The 18,634-nt window shown below is 43.3% G+C and overlaps 1 protein-coding gene across 1 annotated transcript in view; it reads right to left on the bottom strand.

The window, feature by feature from the left end:
• LIG3 (DNA ligase 3) overlaps window positions 1-18,634 on the bottom strand; it is a 245,137-nt gene that overhangs the window by 94,839 nt on the left and 131,664 nt on the right. Inside the window, exon 13 of the mRNA XM_085649648.1 lies at window positions 5,296-5,373. Coding sequence (XP_085505774.1) covers window positions 5,296-5,373 — 78 coding nt within the window. The remainder of the gene's footprint in view (window positions 1-5,295; window positions 5,374-18,634) is intronic.

Raw genomic sequence — 18,634 nt, 5'->3', positions numbered from 1 at the left:
AACTATAACATGTGTGAAACCTATGGTTTTTTAAGTGAATATGTATGTATATATATATATATGTATGTATATATATATATATATATATATATATAGATATATATATATTCACTGAAAAAACCATAGGTTTCACACACGTTATAGTTAGGAATTAGCATTTAAAAAACCTTGCAAATTCAGTGAAAAAACCATAGGTTTCACACATGTTATAGTTAGCTGGACATTTCACTCGTAAAAAACCAATGAAATTCCCCCGTTATAGTTAGTGCAGGCAACTATAACTCACGTGACCGCAATCCTCTGCGGATGACATATGTGTCTTTATGAAAAAAAAACATTTGTAATATATGTATAGCTAAAATTTAATGGAAGAAGACATGGGCAAATAAGTGTCTAAATACAGTATTAGCATCAGCAGAGGATTGCGGTCACGTGAGTTATAGTTGCCTGCACTAACTATAACGGGGGAATTTCATTGGTTTTTTACGAATGAAATGTCCAGCTAACTATAACATGTGTGAAACCTATGGTTTTTTCACTGAATTTGCAAGGTTTTTTAAATGCTAATTCCTAACTATAACGTGTGTGAAACCTATGGTTTTTTCAGTGAATTTGTACGTTTTTTTAAATGCTAAGTTACTTTACGCCATTCGTGGCGTGCGCGCCCACTTAACGCAGTTCGTTCCGTGCGCGCATGGTGCGCTTCGCGCACCGCGCGTCCACTTTACGCAGTTAGTGCCGTGGATGGGCCATGTACGCACGATGCGCTTCGCGCACCGTGCGCACATGGAGGACATATTATGCGCTTCGCTGTGAAAGGTAAGCTTTTACATTTTCTATAAATATGCTATGCCATGCACAAATGGTGCACTTCGGGCACCATTTGCACACGGGGTGGCGCCCACTTAACGCAGTTCGTTCCGTGCGCGCACCGTGCGCGCACAGTGAGCACGCGGTGCGCGATGGGCCATGTACGCACGATGCGCTTCGCGCACCGTGCGCACATGGAGGCCATATTATGCGCTTCGCTGTGAAAGTTAAGCTTTTACATTTTCAACATATCAAATATGGCATGCACAAATGGTCTCCTGCGGGCAAGATTTGCACACGGGGTGGGGAGAGTGGGGATAATATTTTTTTTATTTTTTTTACCGTACGCGTACGGTAAGCGTAATCGGCGATTTTTGCCCATGGGGGAACTGTGGGGACCCATTAATCAAGGATAGGTGGTAAGGAGCTGTCTAAACAGTCCTGTTAGATGTTTTTTGCCTTTGTTTTTCCTCATCCCTTAAGAGTGCGAGAGAGAAAATGGCGGCTGCCGCTTCCTGGTTTCGAACGATTCGAATGTTTACTAAGATCTAACAGCCAATCAGAATCGCGCTCGCGCACGTCACCGTACGCGTACGGTAAGCTTACCGTAAGCGCACCGTAAGCTGACTCAGATATATATATATTGATTTAAAGGCTATTTTCTCAGAATCTACTGAACAGATTTACACCAAACCTACAAAAGGCACTTCCTTGACCTGTAGACTACCTCTCTGCCAAATTTCAAGGAACTCTGTTCAGCCGTTCGGGCTGTAGCTGTGTCTAAAGGTCCTATGGAAAAATGCATGGGAAAAACGCGTTTTGGGACCCCCCTTTTATCTCAGCCCCCGCTTGACGAATCCCCCCGAGACTTTCAGGGTAGGAGCGGAGCGTAGCGCCCCATTAGTTTTGAAAATTTCGCGAGGATTCGTCGACCGGCGCCAAAGTTATTCAAAATAGAATGTTGCGGTTTTCCTATGGAAACAGGGTCCTAACTATAACTACCTACTGGCGACCGCCAGTAGGTAATATATATATATATATATATATATATATATAGCCATACTTTCACCTTGAATTGGGGCAGGGGATGTCGTAAATAGATTTAGGGCACTTAGCCAAGTAAATACTACACAGGGGTTGGACATCCTATGGGTTCCTTTACTGGCACTAGACCAGCTTTAACGATCACACGGTTTATTCAGAGGCCTACAAGGGCACTAAGCCGAGTAGAACAGACACTCAGTGAATCAACCGTGAGGAATCATACAACACACCATGGTTTTTTGCACTAGACCGATCGTAACCATCACAAGGTTTGTTAAGGGGTCTACAATGGCACAATGCCGAGTAGAACAGACACTCAGTGAATCAACCGTGAGGAATCATACAACATACCAAGGTTTTTTGCACTATGCCTTTCCTTGTATGAACATTCAGCAATTATGAATATACTTTAACGTACATTGTTTATCTTTTTCTCTGCAAACTGCGCAACTGGGAACAGATGGACAAAACTATTCAATCCCAATATGGTTACAATATCTATAGCTTTGTAGCACTAACTGATCAGGGGCATGTTACAAAATGGATGCCACTCTAACTCCGGTGACTCTAGTGGTTATTGTACCCTGGTGAAACATATCGTTTTGACCCCCAGTCCTGTTTTCAAAACTCAGCGGGTGAGACACGCACTCCATTTTGGATATCAATGTATGAATTTAATACAAACTATCACCACAATTGTTATTTATGTATGAATTTAATACATTTACTTGTAAGAATGTACATTACAATATGGATGCCATTTGGATGAAGTGGTAAATGTATTTTGTTGTCCCTCCTTGGTTTCTATACTTCCTATGTATTGCAAGCCCTTACCCACAAGACAGTGTGTGACCAAGCTTGCTGTGCAAGCGAAATGCTTTTCCTGGATTAAAACCAACTTTTGGTGATTTTGCAAAAAACCTCTGAGTGGTCGCTTTATTGTTTGCTTGGGAATTTCATGTTCAGCGCACTCCGCCGACTACCAGCGATCCACTGCACAGGGCTAGCATTCCTCATGGAATGTTATCCCTTTTGCTAACAAATAATGGTGAAAAGAAAATTTCCATTGCTTCTAATACAACATCAGCTCTTGTTTCTTTCATGTTTTGTGTAACGTCTTTTGCTTAGCAACAGATCTCGAAAAGAATAGAGGAATTATAGGTTCAACTTATTGTTGAATAGAGATACCTAAACATGGAAGTACCACAAATACTTTCCTATCACAATCAAAGCCGCATTTAAAATGCCAAACGTCCATCATACAGATAAAGCCGTCGATAAACAAAACTGTGACAAGGAAAGCAACTTTAAACTGACACTATGAAACAGCATTACGAGAAACAAATAAACTGGCAAAGCCACAACAGGACATCAAACTACTGGATTCAATTGTCTAGCTTTTCCCAATCTGCCCGAGTGACCACGGTCAGCTATTAGAGCTCATAGGTGACCAGGCAAGTCAGCAGAACCCTTCAGCATGTTCTGCTAGTATAAAATCATTTGCATAACAAGTGTATACTGACAAGAAATGAGTTATTTAGAATGCCTGACCCTTGACCACTGAGTGCTTGACATGATCATGCAATTTCAGCTATAGAATCTCAAACTGGCCACCAAAGCTACATATAAATGGTTTAACAACACTGCAAACCTGAAAATGTTGAGGGTGCAAACTCCTGTAGGAGAACCCCATCAGAGAAGCAAGATGCAAAATGTCAATGGCTGCCATAATCAATCACACCAGCAAACTGCTGCTGTGCGAAGCAAACCGACATAGCTTCGAAATAAACAAGGGAATTATTCCAAAATATCCGAGAAATTTCCATCCCCAAAGGTTTGAAAATCGCACTCACTGCATCAGCACAGACATGACCAACTGATGTCCTTCAAATCAAAGATCTCCAAGATCGAGGAAGCAATCAAAAAGGGTACAGAGCCCTCAATTTTTATCCCCAGTCTCACTACTGACACCTTCCACACACACACACACTTTTTGCGCAATGCTCAGCAGCTTCAAGCTGATGAACCTCGTCCAAGAGTTAGAGCTGGCCAAAGCTGGCAAGGAAACAAAAAAGGGAAATCAAGGCCTCAAGTGTTCCAGCCCACCTTTATTCAGCAAGGTGGATTAAGAATGTTATGCATGCGCTGAACTCTGACAACATCAGCCTGATTAATTTGTCTTTTATGTGGCCAACTCAGAAAGCAGCAAACATCCCACACTAATAAAATCGTTTAAAGATCTCAAATTGCTGTTCAACTACAGTAACATATCTCATTTGCCATTTCCAAGCAAAATCATGAATTGTGAAGCAATTAATGAACTTAAGGAATAAGCAAGAGTACAGAGCACAGCTAAATCAGGTCCTTTTTTCGAATGGTCTTCATATATCAGGATTGTTCAGCCAAAATCAGCTAGAAGGCTGTCGCATACAGAGTACCCCAAGTATATTTATTGTTCTCATTCGTCAAACATGTTCATGTACTCTCTTGCCTAGACCGACGAGCTCTAGCAACTTTGATTTCAATATATGCTAACCCAGATGTATTGCTGGCTACACAAGGACTCTGAAACTGATGCAGGCATGGAAGGAAGATCAGGTCAACATTCTTATGTTGTGAGTAAAATCTATTTAGCAAACTATCCATCTGCAGCCAAACCAATGTATCTAGTACCACCAAAGAGCTACTCACTCTATGGGAATTACATTGCATGAGTTCAGTTATTTTTACTGTGTTCAGATAATTACAAACATGAAACTAAGTATGATAAAACTATAAAGCAATAGGTGGGCAACTAAAAAACCTTGCTCCTTGAAATAGAAACTTAAATACAAGACTTTTCACAGGCAGCATTTATCTCATCAATTTTATCCAAACTAATTAAACAAAAATTAAGATCTCATGGGTCACGTACATAGGATCTCATGGGTCACGTACATAGGGTGCTCGCTCAAGCGAAGATTTGAAATGCTTCGTCATTTGTTTGAATCCTCAAATAGTTAAACAATGGGTAGTTAATGTATAACTCTGACGTGTTATGTGTTGCACTATCAATGTAATCAGGAAACGCTACATGCAAAACTGAAATACATTAATATATGTATGCCAACACACGGACGTCAACTTAACAGTAGAAGAATTCGAGAAAGATATTGGCCCACATTGTTAATAATCTTGTGCTACTTTTACTACACAGAGCAAGTGTTAGAGATGCAAAAACAATATTAAGTGAGAATAAGGAGGATCTAAGAGGGAATTAAGCGGTCCAGTACAACTATGAAAAATGCACTGAATCGAGAAGAGGCATAGAATTACATATGAGAAGAGACAGAGGACAATTTAATTAGGAAATGCAAGTATGTAGAAATTAATAAATGCAAATGAGCTAGAAAGAAAAGCTGTATCTGTAGCACACGTATAAATGACAAGGCCTTATCTTACCTTTAAGTCCTTCAGGACGAGGCCCTCCAGCCCCTCGCGGATAACTCGGGTAATCATGTCGGCCAGGTCCGCAGCTTTCTAAGCAAGGAGGTAGCAAACAAGTAGTGAGTAAATCGGTATACTCATAAAAAATAAGTAATTGGCTCGGCAACAAATGCTTGAAAGCCTTCTAAAAGCATCGGCAAATTATTTACATTGGGTAAACAGGTACTAGCTTCTTGGAAGACATTACATGTCTCTTTCTTGTTTCAATAAGGCCTTCTGAGAGAAAAAAGGTTACTTACCTGCAACTAGTTTTCCAACATTTCTCTCTTTCAAGAGTTTCCATGATTCAGCCATTCTCTTCTGGCCCAGGTGAACTTAGAAATAGCAATACAATGCATTTAAATGTACACATTTAATACAGCTGGGCATAAACTTAAACTTCAGAATGGGGTTTACTTGGCGAGGGTTAGACTGAGAAAGAAAAACGGCCTGGGTACCAAATTAAAATAGGCCCTCATTAGAATCAGGAAGCAAAACAAATTGATCCATGTTTGCAAATCGGTGAGTTTTGAACTTGTGAAGATGCGCTATCTAGGTGCCTTGAAAGGTATGGGAGACAGCATGCATTTGTGCTTGTGGCAGGCAATGTTTGTGGTGATATCGGGGAAACACCTGTAAAAATTGTTGTACAAGACCTTGAAATAGACCTTAAAACAGGCACAGAAAACACTATAAACAAGCTCACTAAAGCCCCGTTCTGAAGCAAATTAAGAAGTTCCCTCCTCAAGGTGGAAAGGGAGGAATAAGGAAGGATTACTACTGGAGGATTCTGCAAAAATAGAGTAAATCATTGTCTAATTTTAAGGACCAAATGGTCTTGAGTTTCCTCCTTCCATGTTTCCAGGATCCTTGTGATCCTCCCTACACCTGGTGTCTCTTGCAGCTCAAAAATAATCTCCTACAACAGGCTACAGTGTTGACAGAGTACATGATCAACCGCTAGTCAGAGCCTCCTAGTTATAGTGGTGGGATCCAATTATTACAGCAGAGGAGAATCAGACCGAGTAAAGCCTGACAAATGGTATTCCGAGAGGCCAGTGGCAAGGATTCGGCAATGACCATGCTTTGATTAAAGCACTCAAGAGAAATATCCGCTTGCTGGCTGGATAGCCCTTCAATCACCCAAAGGCATAATGAAGAGTCAGACCTGAGCCCAGGACAAGAAGCCAGCCTGTTACATTACTTGTATATTCTTTTCTTATTTATGTCCCTTTCCCTTTAATTCCCTTGTGTACTTTTGACCCTGGCACCTGCCTTGCAGTTAACTGTGATTCCACCTAGAATTAGAATCCACTTCATTCTGTTCCTGCATTTATGCTGAACAGTACTGTGCCTCGTGGATTATACATCTTTAACCTTCACCTGGATTGTCTGCCTCCTTTTTAAGGATTTTACACAGCCGCTCACATTCAAGAAAGCTACCCAATGAAACCCATGCCACAGTCCTGAAAACCAAATCTAAGTTGTACCACAGAGTCATTTTGATGCATCCAGCCAGTCTATCTGTAGCAGAATGAAGTCCTGAATGTGTAGCATGGCTAGACACACCATCTCCCACAGAGTGCAAAAGGAGTGTAATTGCTCTTCCAATGTGTCCTGAACAAAACAAAAAAATAAAAGATGGCAAACCAATTCAATTTTGCCAGTCTATTCAGCCTGTACCACCAGACATTTCAGGCTCAGATATGCACTCTGAAATTTAGGGTACAATAGGAACAGTTGATATTTTCTTGTTGCCTTGAGGTGTGTACTTGGACTGAATGTAACTTCACTGGTACTGCCATGTTGGGGTAAAAAACAGACTTATTTAAGAGCAGCAGAGGTTCTCCCAACTGTTCAGCCAGAAGTTCCATAAGGATGTTCTATTTCAGCTGCAGTGATAGAAGAAGCAGGGTCAGAATCTATACCGCCGAGCAGTTGTTGTCCTCGAATGTAGGCATAATACCATCTGGAAATCTTAGGTATAAATCCCTCTACAAATCAGTGAGCAACACCTAAATTCCAGCGGGTTGAAGAAAGTGATCAGCCTAAGAGTAATAATCATTGCTGTTGGGGTACATTTTGCAGAATTATGTGCAGGCCTAACACCAAGTCTTGCGCAAAATGTATCACAATTAGAGTGCAGAAATGCCAGACATGCTGTTGTGACATCGTAAACTTGTTATACACATGGTGTGGACATGCTCTGTTGTAGCTGAATACTGGTTTGGGTGGTGAAGGCTGTGAACAATATAGCTGAGTGTTATATTGTAAGCTCAATGGAACACCGTATATTAGGCCTACACCTAAATGGAAGAAAGGGAAATGCAGTATTGATTTGTGTCCTTTACACTGCTGCTTGCTAAAAGGAGAACTATGATACACTAGCTACAGTATCCATGGTGAGGAAACATGATAAGCTTCAGGATGATTTCAGAGACCCCTGTGAGATGACTGATTAATTAAGTGATGAGGAGGAGGGATCTGGTTACCTAAATCATTGATCCCGAGGGTGGAGCATTGAGGTGGTGATTGTGATTGACAGTTTGTCGAGCATAAAAAGCGATGGGAGGAATGCCATGTTTCCCAGCAATCTTCATTACTCAGAGCCCTGGTCTTCCTTAAGGCTGTCCTTACGTGCAAGACGCCTGTCCTTTCTGGTAGAATAAATTCCCTAGCTGAAGCAAAAAAGTTCCTCCAAGATGGCCCCCACAGGAGCCACCACAAAAGGGAGGAACGGATGATTCACATCCTGTACTATACCACGCAAAATGACATGTAAAATACACACCAAACTGGAAATAATCACCCGCCATGACCAGGGTGAGTGGAGAGGACTAAGGACTGCATCAAGGAAGACACAGGACTTGGAGTAATGAAGATTAGCTATATGTAACCCGGTCATTACCTTCTTGTCCGTCTTCCTGGATGCAGTCCTTACGTGTGAGACAATACCCAAGAAACCCACTGATTATTTACAGACAGAAATTAAAGAGAAAAAACAGTGCACCACAGAGTTGCTAAACCAACTGGATATATCATGCATCAGATCATTATCATCATACAAAATTATGAGCAGTATCTTCCGCTGCTGAAATAACATGACCCCCAAAAGAAGAAAAATGCCCATCCAACTGCAAATGATAGTGGGAAAAAAAAGTACTAATAAGACCCCAATTACATTAAACACCATTACTGATACCGCAGGGGCCAGCCAGGAACTCAGCCTGGATATCCAATATACACATCTTAAAGATTTGTGCAAAGCATGGAAAATTACCATGGGTCCTAAAACCAATAAAGCCCCTCTCTAGCATTTGTTGGCAGAGAATGACAAGGCTCTGGCAAATAAAACTGCCCCCACTGGGGAAGAAATAGAAGAAGATGATGTAGTAGTAGATGGGGAGGATGTTGATTCTGTCACTACCCCCTCACATAGCAACGCTTCTGGAAGTAGTGTCCCAGATGAAGCAGGCACCGACTATGCTGATTTTTAGAAACTGGCAAGGAAGGTAACTCTAGAAGTTAAACTCCTAGCCATAGAGAAAAAAAGAACTGAGATGGGCCTAGGACCCACCTTTAGTGGCAGCAAAATAATAAATAGGGAGGCAGATTCTGCAGACTCCAAAATCCCTAAAGGGACTCCAAAATTTTGATTAGGAATCATTGTCCTACGTGGATGATATTTATCTGACGGACGATGATTTAAAGAGCCACTTGACCAGGGTAAGCACCATAATTATGGGATTCGTCTCTGAGGGCTACAAATTTAATTTAAAAAAATCAAAAATCGCCCACCTCAATGTCTTGTTTTTAGAATATGAGCTTTCAAGTGAAGGGAAAAGTCTGGCAGCTAACTTTTTAGAAAAGTGTGCTCTGCTCCAACCTCCAAGATCATTAAAAAATTTGCAATCAATACTAGGATTCCTATATTTCGGCAGAACATACATTTAGGATTAGCAGAAATAATAAAAACTTTCTACGACGTAATAAAACATGACATTTCAGATGGAACACACAAACATCCTACGTTCAGTAAGAAGACATGATAGCTTCAAAACACTTACAGACACGGGTAAACGTACGCAACTTAGTGATCAGTGTAATAGCGGGTCAATGCGGGTATACTTACTTAACCTTCAATGAAGATGAAACGGTACCAATCGCTTACAAATCACACATGTACACAAACGCAGAAATGTGTTTCACTTCAACAGAAAAAATCCTGACAGCAATTCAGACCGCTGTAGCAAGAGAAAGAGCACTGGCTCAGGGAAAACGCATAATTGTCGTCACACCGGTACCAGCTTTAGAAGCTGTTACAAAGGCTAGCATTCCGAATGCAAAAGCATTACATCCACGATGGATACAATGGGCTAATTCTCTTACTGCAATGGATGTTGAATACAGATTTGATCCAAGTCTAAAAACGCAAGCATTTCTGCAATACGAACAAGAATATCCTCTACCAAATGAAATCTTGCCTCTAGATCAGTATGAATGGAATATGCTACTTACCAGTATGCATCTGTTCTTGGCATCTAGAGCTGCAGATCTACACACTATGCATAGATCACCATCTGGTGTTGGGTCCGGATGTTTGCACTTGTTTTTGTCCTGGAAAGTCTTTGGAAGTCACAAGGTAGGTGACTCCTCCATAGGCTCATAGTGCGCATGGGCATCGGCTCCATCTTCTTAGAGAAGTTATGGCCACTAGGAAAGCAACCTTCCATGTTAAGAATTGTAGCTCACATTTATGTAGTGGTTCAAAGGGAGGTCCCATTAGTCTTGTGAGAACGATATTTAAATTCCACACAGGTGAGGGTGGAACTCTGGGAAGAATTATCCTTTTGAGTCCTTCCATAAAGGCTTTGATGGTAGGTACCCTAAATAGTGATAAATGTTGCCTATTTTATAGATATGCCGCTATGGCAGCAAGGTGTAGCCTAATAGATGTACAGGCTAAGTTGCACCTTTGTAGGTGTAATGGGTAAGTTATGATGTGTTGGATAGACACATCTGGGGGATTGATGTTATTGTTATGACAATATATCACAAATTGTTTCCACTTGGCTGCATAGCAGGCTCTAGTGGTAGGACATCTAGCCTCCTCAATGACGTTCATACAGTCAGGAGGAAGGTTAAGGTAACCGGATTCTAAGATTTCAGGAGCCAGATTGCAAGGTTCAGCTGAGTTGGGTCCGGGTGTCTGATCTCTCCACGGTTCTGGGTTAAGAAGCGTGGTGAGAGATGTAATCTTTGGTGCGGAACTACTGACAGTTCCAGCAATGTGGTGTACCACGGTTGTCTGGCCCAAGTTGGAGCAACTAGAATGAGAGTCAGTGAGTGTTGCCATAGTTTGCGCACCATCAGTGGTATGAGTGGGAGAGGCGGAAAGGCGTACGCAAATATGCCTGACCAGTTTATCTATATCGCATTGCCTTTGGACAATGGGTGTGGGTATCTGGCGGCGATACTTGGGCATTTGGCGTTTTCGTGGGTGGCGAAGAGGTCTATCTGTGGTTGCCCCCACATTTGAAAGAATGGTTGAAGAGCTTGTGGATGGAGTTCCCACTCGTGGATCTGTTGCGTTTGATGGCTTAACAGATCAGCTATGGTGTTTTGGACTCCTGGGACATGTTGGGCTAGGAGAAAAATGTTCTGAGGTATAGCTCATCTCCATATGTTCTGTGCTAGCTGAGAGAGCTGCAAAGAGTGTGTCCCGTCTTGTTTCTGTATGTAGTACATGGCTGTCATGTTGTCCGTGCGGACTAGGACAGTCTTGCCCAATATTTGTTTTTGAAATGCTTTTAAGGCTAGGAATATGGCCAGTAATTCCAGGTGATGGATGTGGAATAACTTTTGTTGAGGTGCCCACCTGCCTTGCATGGTGTGATGTAAAAGGTGAGCTCCCCAGCCGGAGAGCGATGCGTCCGCTGTCATGACAATTTGAGGAACTGGTTCTAGGAATGCTCGCCCTTTGGAAAGGTTTTTGGTGTTCCACCACTGAAGAGAGCGATGAGTGCGACCATCTACCAACACCAGATCTGTTAGCTGACCTTGAGCCTGGTTCCATTGGCGTGCTAAGCACTCTTGTATGGGACGCATCTGGAGTCTTGCGTGAGGCACTATGAATATGCAAGAGGCCATCATCTCTATGAGCTGCATGAACACCCGAGCTGTAAGAGAGTGATGCGGCTGAAATGTGGGTAGGAGAGCGAGAATGCTTGCTATCGTGGCTGGACTGGGATAGGCTAGCGCTTTTGAGGCATCTATTGTGGCGCCGAGGTACTGTTGCATGTGAGAGGGTTGCAGATGAGACTTGGTGTGGTTTATTGTGAACCCCATGTCGTGGAGTAATTGGATAGTCGCGTGAGTGTGATGAACACACAGGTTGTACGAGCTGGCTTTTATGAGCCAGTCGTTGAGGTATGGTAAGACGTGAATGTGTTGTCTACTTAAGATGGGCTGCGACTACTGCTAGGCACTTTGTGAATACCCGTGGTGCTGTTGTGACTCTGAAAGGGAGTACTTTGAATTGAAAGTGCTGCCCGTCCACTACACACCGGAGATATTTTTTGTGAGCTACGTGAATGGGAATATGGAAATAGGCGTCCTTGAGATCTACGGTTGCTAGGAAGTCGCCCTGTGAAAGTAGAGGGAGGACTTGCTGAAGTGTGACCATGTGGAAGTGGTCTGATTGTATGTATAGGTTTAGTGGCCTGAGGTCTATGTGATGTGGATATATCCCTCTTTTTAGGGGGTGGATCTGGTGCAGGCATGTCTAGTGGTCTTTATCTGGAACTGTTAATTGACCAGTTTTAGGGTCTTTAGTTAGAGTTTTTGTTGAGGGTCTGGTCGAAAAAGCTCTTCTGAAGAAGCTTGGGTGTTCAGCGTCGACTGTGTCGGCATCGAGGGCTTTTTCGGCGCCGGCTCCGGAGCGGTTTTGGGCTTCGAGCCGTGTGGTTTACCAGTCTCTGTGTGCTTCTTCGGTGTCGATGGTTTTTTCGGCTCCAAAGAGTGTGAGTCCGAACTTTTGGGCAGTGGCTTCTTCGTCGGCTCAGAGTGTTTTTTCAGTGCCGGGGAGTCACTGGCCGGTGTCTTTGGTGCCGAGGGTTTCGGGGTGGAAGTAGTGGTCGGCCCGAGGTTGGGTGCGGCTTCTTTTTTGGTGCCGATGATTGGGTTTGGGGGCTGGTGGCAGGCAGACTCGAGGCGGAAGGCTTGGTAGGCTTCTTTGCCGGGCCCGAGGGAGGGAAGCAGTGTGTCGGTGTGCACCTGAGCCCGAAGGTGAAGGTGTGACCGAAGCCTTTGTTGTTGTAGGGAGTGGGCCGGGGTCGACGTCTCTACTTACGACCCGTTGATCTGGAGTCACTTCTTCGACATCAGAGTCATCGGCTTCGGAGGCGCTGATGAGGCCTTCTTCGAGCCGCTCCTCTGGCACATCGACGCCCTCTTGGAAGATGTCGTCGGGGATCGAACTCGACGAGCGAGCCATGGTCCTTCTAGCTCGTCGATCCCGGATGGTCATCTTCGAGCGGAAAGAGGCACAAGCCGGACAGTCTCTGGCCTCATGCTCGGGAGAGAGGCAGAGATTACACACTTCATGCAGATCGGTGTGGGGAAACTTCGACCCACATCGAGGGCACTTTTTGAAAGGCGTCCTTTCCATGAGCCAGATGCCAAGACTCAGGTTGGCCAGAAGGCCTTCTTCGACGACCGGAATCGATGACGTGTAGAGATGCGCGCCGATTAGGGTTCGCGATCGAGACAATACCGTTGAAAGGGTGAAGGATTGCACGTCGAAACAGGAATCGGTAACGGTTCCGAACTGGATCGCGAGAAACACATCCGAACCCGATGGCAGAAAAAAAACAATCTGAAGATGGAGCCGATGCCCATGCGCACTATGATCCTAAGGAGGAGTCACCTACCTCGTGACTTCCAAAGACTTTCCAGGACAAAAACAAGTGCAAACATCCGGACCCAACACCAGATGGCGATCTATGCATAGTGTGTAATCTGCAGCTCATATGCCTTGAACATATAATTTACACTGACGGATCTGCTCAACCGACCATAGGGAGTAAGCAACAATACCGTGCAGCATGTGCTATTGTTAAAGGTCGCATGCGGGATGAAAAGTTCCATCCAAGTTGCACCAAAACGCAATCTCTATTAGACTGCATGGCTCAGTTGGCAGAGTTAAAAGCACTGATATTGGCACTGGTTAACACGGATCACAAATTCCCCACACTGATAGTGTGTGATTCTTTTTACTGTGTACAATCATGCAATGAATATTTACATCATTGGGAACACAACGGGTTCAAAGACACAAAAGGTGGCAGAATTAAGCATTAAATGCTATGGGAACAGGTAGTTGAGTTGAGAAACGAACTACCAAGGGCTCACGTGCATCATACCCTGAGTCATCAACGTGATGGCGTTCCCGTGGAAGGGAATTCATTGGCTGATGAAGCCGCAAAGAGGCTGTGCGCACAGCCTCCATAGCTGCAATCACTTGTTCAAAACCGAGGATAGACGGTGAATTATGGTTGCTGTCATTGCTTCACGCAAAGGCAGCTCAGCAGTACCAAAGACATTTCCACTCAACTACTCCTACAAGTTAGATGCAAACAACATTCCATATGCTCAGATTCCTGGAGTGGGGGACAGAGTAATACCAAATAAGGATCATAGGCCAGGTTTGATTAATGCAGCACACAAGGTTTTGGGCTCTGCGCATACAGGCGTTACAGAGACTATTTCATTGTTGAAACAGGGCTATTGATGGCCAGGACTAACCAAACAAACTAAAGACTACGTCTTGAAATGTGACATCTGCCAGCAGATGAAAGGCTCTACCATAACACGCCTGGCACAGACACCATTATTAAAATCAGACAAACCTCTCGCTTGTGTGTATCTGGACCACTGCGGCCCTTTACAATCAGATGGGGCCTACAAGTCTATCATGGTTGCAGTGGATTCATGCTCAAGATTCCTATGGGCTTGACCTCAGCTCTTGGCTGATTCTGTGTTATCAGAGATTTGAGAGTCTGTATAGGGACATATGCAGTTGGCATGTTACATTCTGACCGTGGCCCAGCGTTTAGCTCACGGGCTTACAAAGAGGCCATGGAAAGTATGGGTGTAGCATTGTGGTACTCCTCTCCGTACTATCCTGAGGGAAATACGGCAGTGGAAAGGAAGAACCAGGGACCTAAAGCAATCTTTAACAGTTAGGGTATTATGCAAGGGCAATAGTTGGGTCAATCACATATATGGGGTACAACAAGCTCTCAATAACCAGCCAAGAAGTTCTCTAGGGGGTGTCACTCCATATGAGGTCCTATTAGGGATGAGAATGTGGGTACCTGATCTTGATTTTGAAGGCACAGTGGTGAATGAGAAACCATTTGTTATCCATGATCGTTTGGCTGTTTTACAGGATCTAAATGAATCCAGGATACAACAAAGTAACGTCCACCAGAAACAGACCGCCACTGGGGAAGTCAAGGCAGTCACTGCAAGACCTGTCTGGATCCCAAAAGTCGGGGATCTGTCAGAGAGAAATTAGCAGTCAAAAAAGAATTTGGACCATCATACAGAAAGCCTGTACCTGTCCTAGCAATTCAAGGAACAAGAACTGTACTTCTACCTCCTCTTGCCGGAAATAGGGAGAAACGATTTGCCTCAATCGACAATCAAACCACACTATGTGGCCGATACTGAACAGTAGGCCTTTTGAACTCCAAAGTAGCAGACGCCCTCCTCTCACTACAATTCAAGAAGTTCAAACTGAAAGACTCATCACATTCGAAAAGTCACCTATTCAGAATGATGGACTATGCAACAATGCTATGGAACTTGTTCCCCTTGAACCCGAAGTTCGACTTCAAAATCAAACTCAAAATAACAAACAAGTTGCAATAAGACCAAATAATGATGTTTACATCAACATGCCTCGACAAGCGCAAACTACGATTTCAACAAATCCTAATGCAATTCCTACAATTGATCGAACTGCTTCTGGCTACTTCATGAACTTTGAAACATTTTCCTTGGATCCAAGTGAACCGGAAACTACGCCAGCCCAAAAATCATGCAAGCAGTAAGTTAAAGACTTTCTGAACTTTCTCAAAAATACTTACCTAGAATCGCCTTGGGTAGAACTATGGGTAAATACTGGGATACTGTTCTTTCTTTTCTGGCTAGGATTAGTTATAACTTTTAGCATGCTTATTAATGGACGATACCTTCAACAAAGCTCTACAGCCCAAAAAGTTAATTTTATTCTGAAGACACATCAGTCCTCTCATCGCGAACAAAGAGACTTGTCATCAGTGAACATTACAGAAGTACCTATAATGGACGGTATAGTTTGGGACAAGGTTGATTTTGAAATATTAGGTCTTACTGAACTTTTAAAAATTTCTCATGTATTTAAATTTTATTGAGTGATATCATCACCTCCAGTACATTTTCTGATGATTGGGACTCTGAAACTGTTAATAACATGTTGTCTAATTTAGAGAAAACTGCTGCATTTCCGAACACCGAAATGTTAGAAAGTACTACGACACTTTGTACTGTTATCAACATTATGGTCATCGTTTCTTGCACAAATCTATATCACCTAGATATGTTTTTGAGTAAAACCATTGGGAACATTGCCCTACACCACCAAAAGGTAGTTCGCAAACATTTGCACAGAAATGCTCATATTTTTCAGGGTTTAATGCTTCTTTTTTTTTTTTTTTTTTGTGTAATATTTTTATAAAAGTTTGGACTTGCAGCAATAACAGTTACAGCGGAGCATGTTTGCAAAATAACAGTTCCATAATTTTACATTCAAGACATAAGCATATCGCACATTTACTATACAATGTTAAGAGTCATAGTGAAGGGTGTAGTTTGTTACACATCATTTTCTGAGTCTGAGTGTATTATCGGAGGTGCACATATGTTTCCCCTGAAAGCATTCCACTTTCCCCACATTCTCTCCCATTTTTTGGGGCACTCTCTGTGAGTATACGTAGCCTTTTCTGCTGCCATGGCCATATTCATATCTTTGCACCAGTCTTCCAGGGTTGGGATCGTCACCGCCCCCTAGTGTATGGCAACATTTTGTTTCGCTATTGTCATCCCCAACGTTGCCCAAGCCTGCGCTGTATGATTCATGTCTGTTGGTTCCCAAACGTTTAGGAGACATCGTTTGGGTTCAGGTGGAACAGGGTTGGCGCCGACCTGTGTGATAACGTTCATTATTGCAGTCCAATATACTGCAAGCCTGCGCTGTATGATTCATGTCTGTTGGTTCCCAAATGTTTAGGAGACATCGTTTGGGTTCAGGTGGAACTGGGTTGGCGCAGACCTGTGTGATAACATTCATTATTGCAGTCCAATATACTGCAATTACAGGGCAGTCCCAGAGTGTGTGATAAAAGTTTCCTGCGCGAAAACATTGGCGCAAACAGGATCGATCCGTAATCCTTCCCATCTTACATAACGTGACTCTGGTAAAATACATCCTGTGGAGCACCTTTAGCTGCACCAGACGCAGTCTAGAGGGTATTGCCGCCTCCCTAGGCGATTCTAGCGCCTCCTGCCAGTCCACATCGTCTAGTTCGCCAACATCACTTTGCCATTTTTCACTCAGCGATTGCATAGGGTCTAGCTGGTTATTAATGATCTTCCGGTATGTGAGTTAGATCGCTTTTTTATCTAAGTATTCCGTCAAGAGTCTGTCCTCTAATGGGGATGCCTCCGGGAGGGCTGTATCTCGGGGAACGGCTGCTTCAAGTGCATGCTTAATCTGTATGTAGAGGAACATTTCAGTGGGTGCCATTTCGTATTGTTCTTGTAAATGGGCAAATGTAACGACTCCACCCCCTCTCCAGAGGTCACCTAGATGTGAGATCCCTATAGTGTCCCATTGTTGAAACCCCTTGCTGTTGCCCAGTTTGCCTAGCTTACCCGTATGCCATAATGGGGTGTGCTGCGTTAGTCTCCCATTACAGCTCAGATGTCGTGTCACTGTATGCCATGTGTTAACGGTACGCATGGTCGGTTCAACCAGGTCTGATTTTCGCTTTTTATTATAGAGTGAGCGATTGATCCCTCCCGGTACTAAGGTATGTCTATCCAGTCGGTACGCCGGGTCAGTGTGAGGTGCGTAAATCCACAGGGTTTAACACTTCTGACCCGACGTCATTTAATTACAAAGTGACATCCACTTCGGCCCACAAAATTATGTTGACAAACACCAAACAGATTTACTCTGCTTCCTTTATCGCCCAATTGTCTTAACAGGGTTTTGACCTATTGAAGGACACAATAGACTTAAAATCAGTCTGGGGTTCTAGAGACTGGCAAGTCCAGGGAACAGAAGCGCTATTTAGAGCACGTCTCAATCCACAGCAGATAATATTTCTAAATTACACTGTGCAACAGACATCCTGTCTTGGATTGGCCAAGAACAAGGACCCGAACACACCTCGGTTTCCAACACCATCACAGATGGAGGCGTGGCAGAATTCAACTTCACAGGGAGGGGCAACATTAGATGACATTTTACAGTACAATAGATCAGACCCGAATTGGAAAGAATGGTTGGTTTGGCCCTTAGACATGAACAGATGTCAGCAAAGATTCAGGGGTATCACCGAAGGGTTCGGTATCCATAGCCCAGACCCAGGCTATGTACACAGAACATCCAGGGGTAGTGGCATCCTACAGTGTTGGCAAGTTGTGCCTTGATTGGCTAGAAACCTCAACACTCACAGAAGTGAAACAGCACTTATCCTTACTCACGCAGGACATGGATTTTAGGGATTTTTTATTAGGTCCCAAAAAATCACGTCAGAAACGTTTCATATATGCTGGCATTTATGCTGCCTACAGTGAAATTTAGAAAATATCCCAACAAGAGGCCACAGAGAATACGGGAAATAGATCGTATTGACTTAGAGAAATCTCTAGCAGTGGTAGACAATGGGTTAACAACTTTGACCTCCAGGATATATTCCTTAGGCAACATTGTATCTTTTGCGATAGACATACTGGAACAAGATTTGCCAATATTACAACACGGGCAATCTCAGTTACGTTCTATTATGTTGTTAAGCTGGACGCTGCAATCTTTGCGTGCAGGCTATGTGCCTTGGCGTTTTATCAACAGTATGTCTCTGTTTTCTGAATACAATCTAACAGATAAACAGGTAGAAATGGCACAAAGGGGAGCAACATATATAATGCTGAGTATTGAACTGGATAGATTACCATTTACAGTAGTGGAATCACCATCAACGGA

This window comes from Triturus cristatus, chromosome 3_2, assembly GCF_964204655.1.
Source record: "Triturus cristatus chromosome 3_2, aTriCri1.1, whole genome shotgun sequence".
NCBI lineage: Eukaryota > Metazoa > Chordata > Amphibia > Caudata > Salamandridae > Triturus > Triturus cristatus.
Note: the sequence above shows the minus strand (reverse complement) of the source record. Positions and strands in the feature narration are given on the sequence as shown.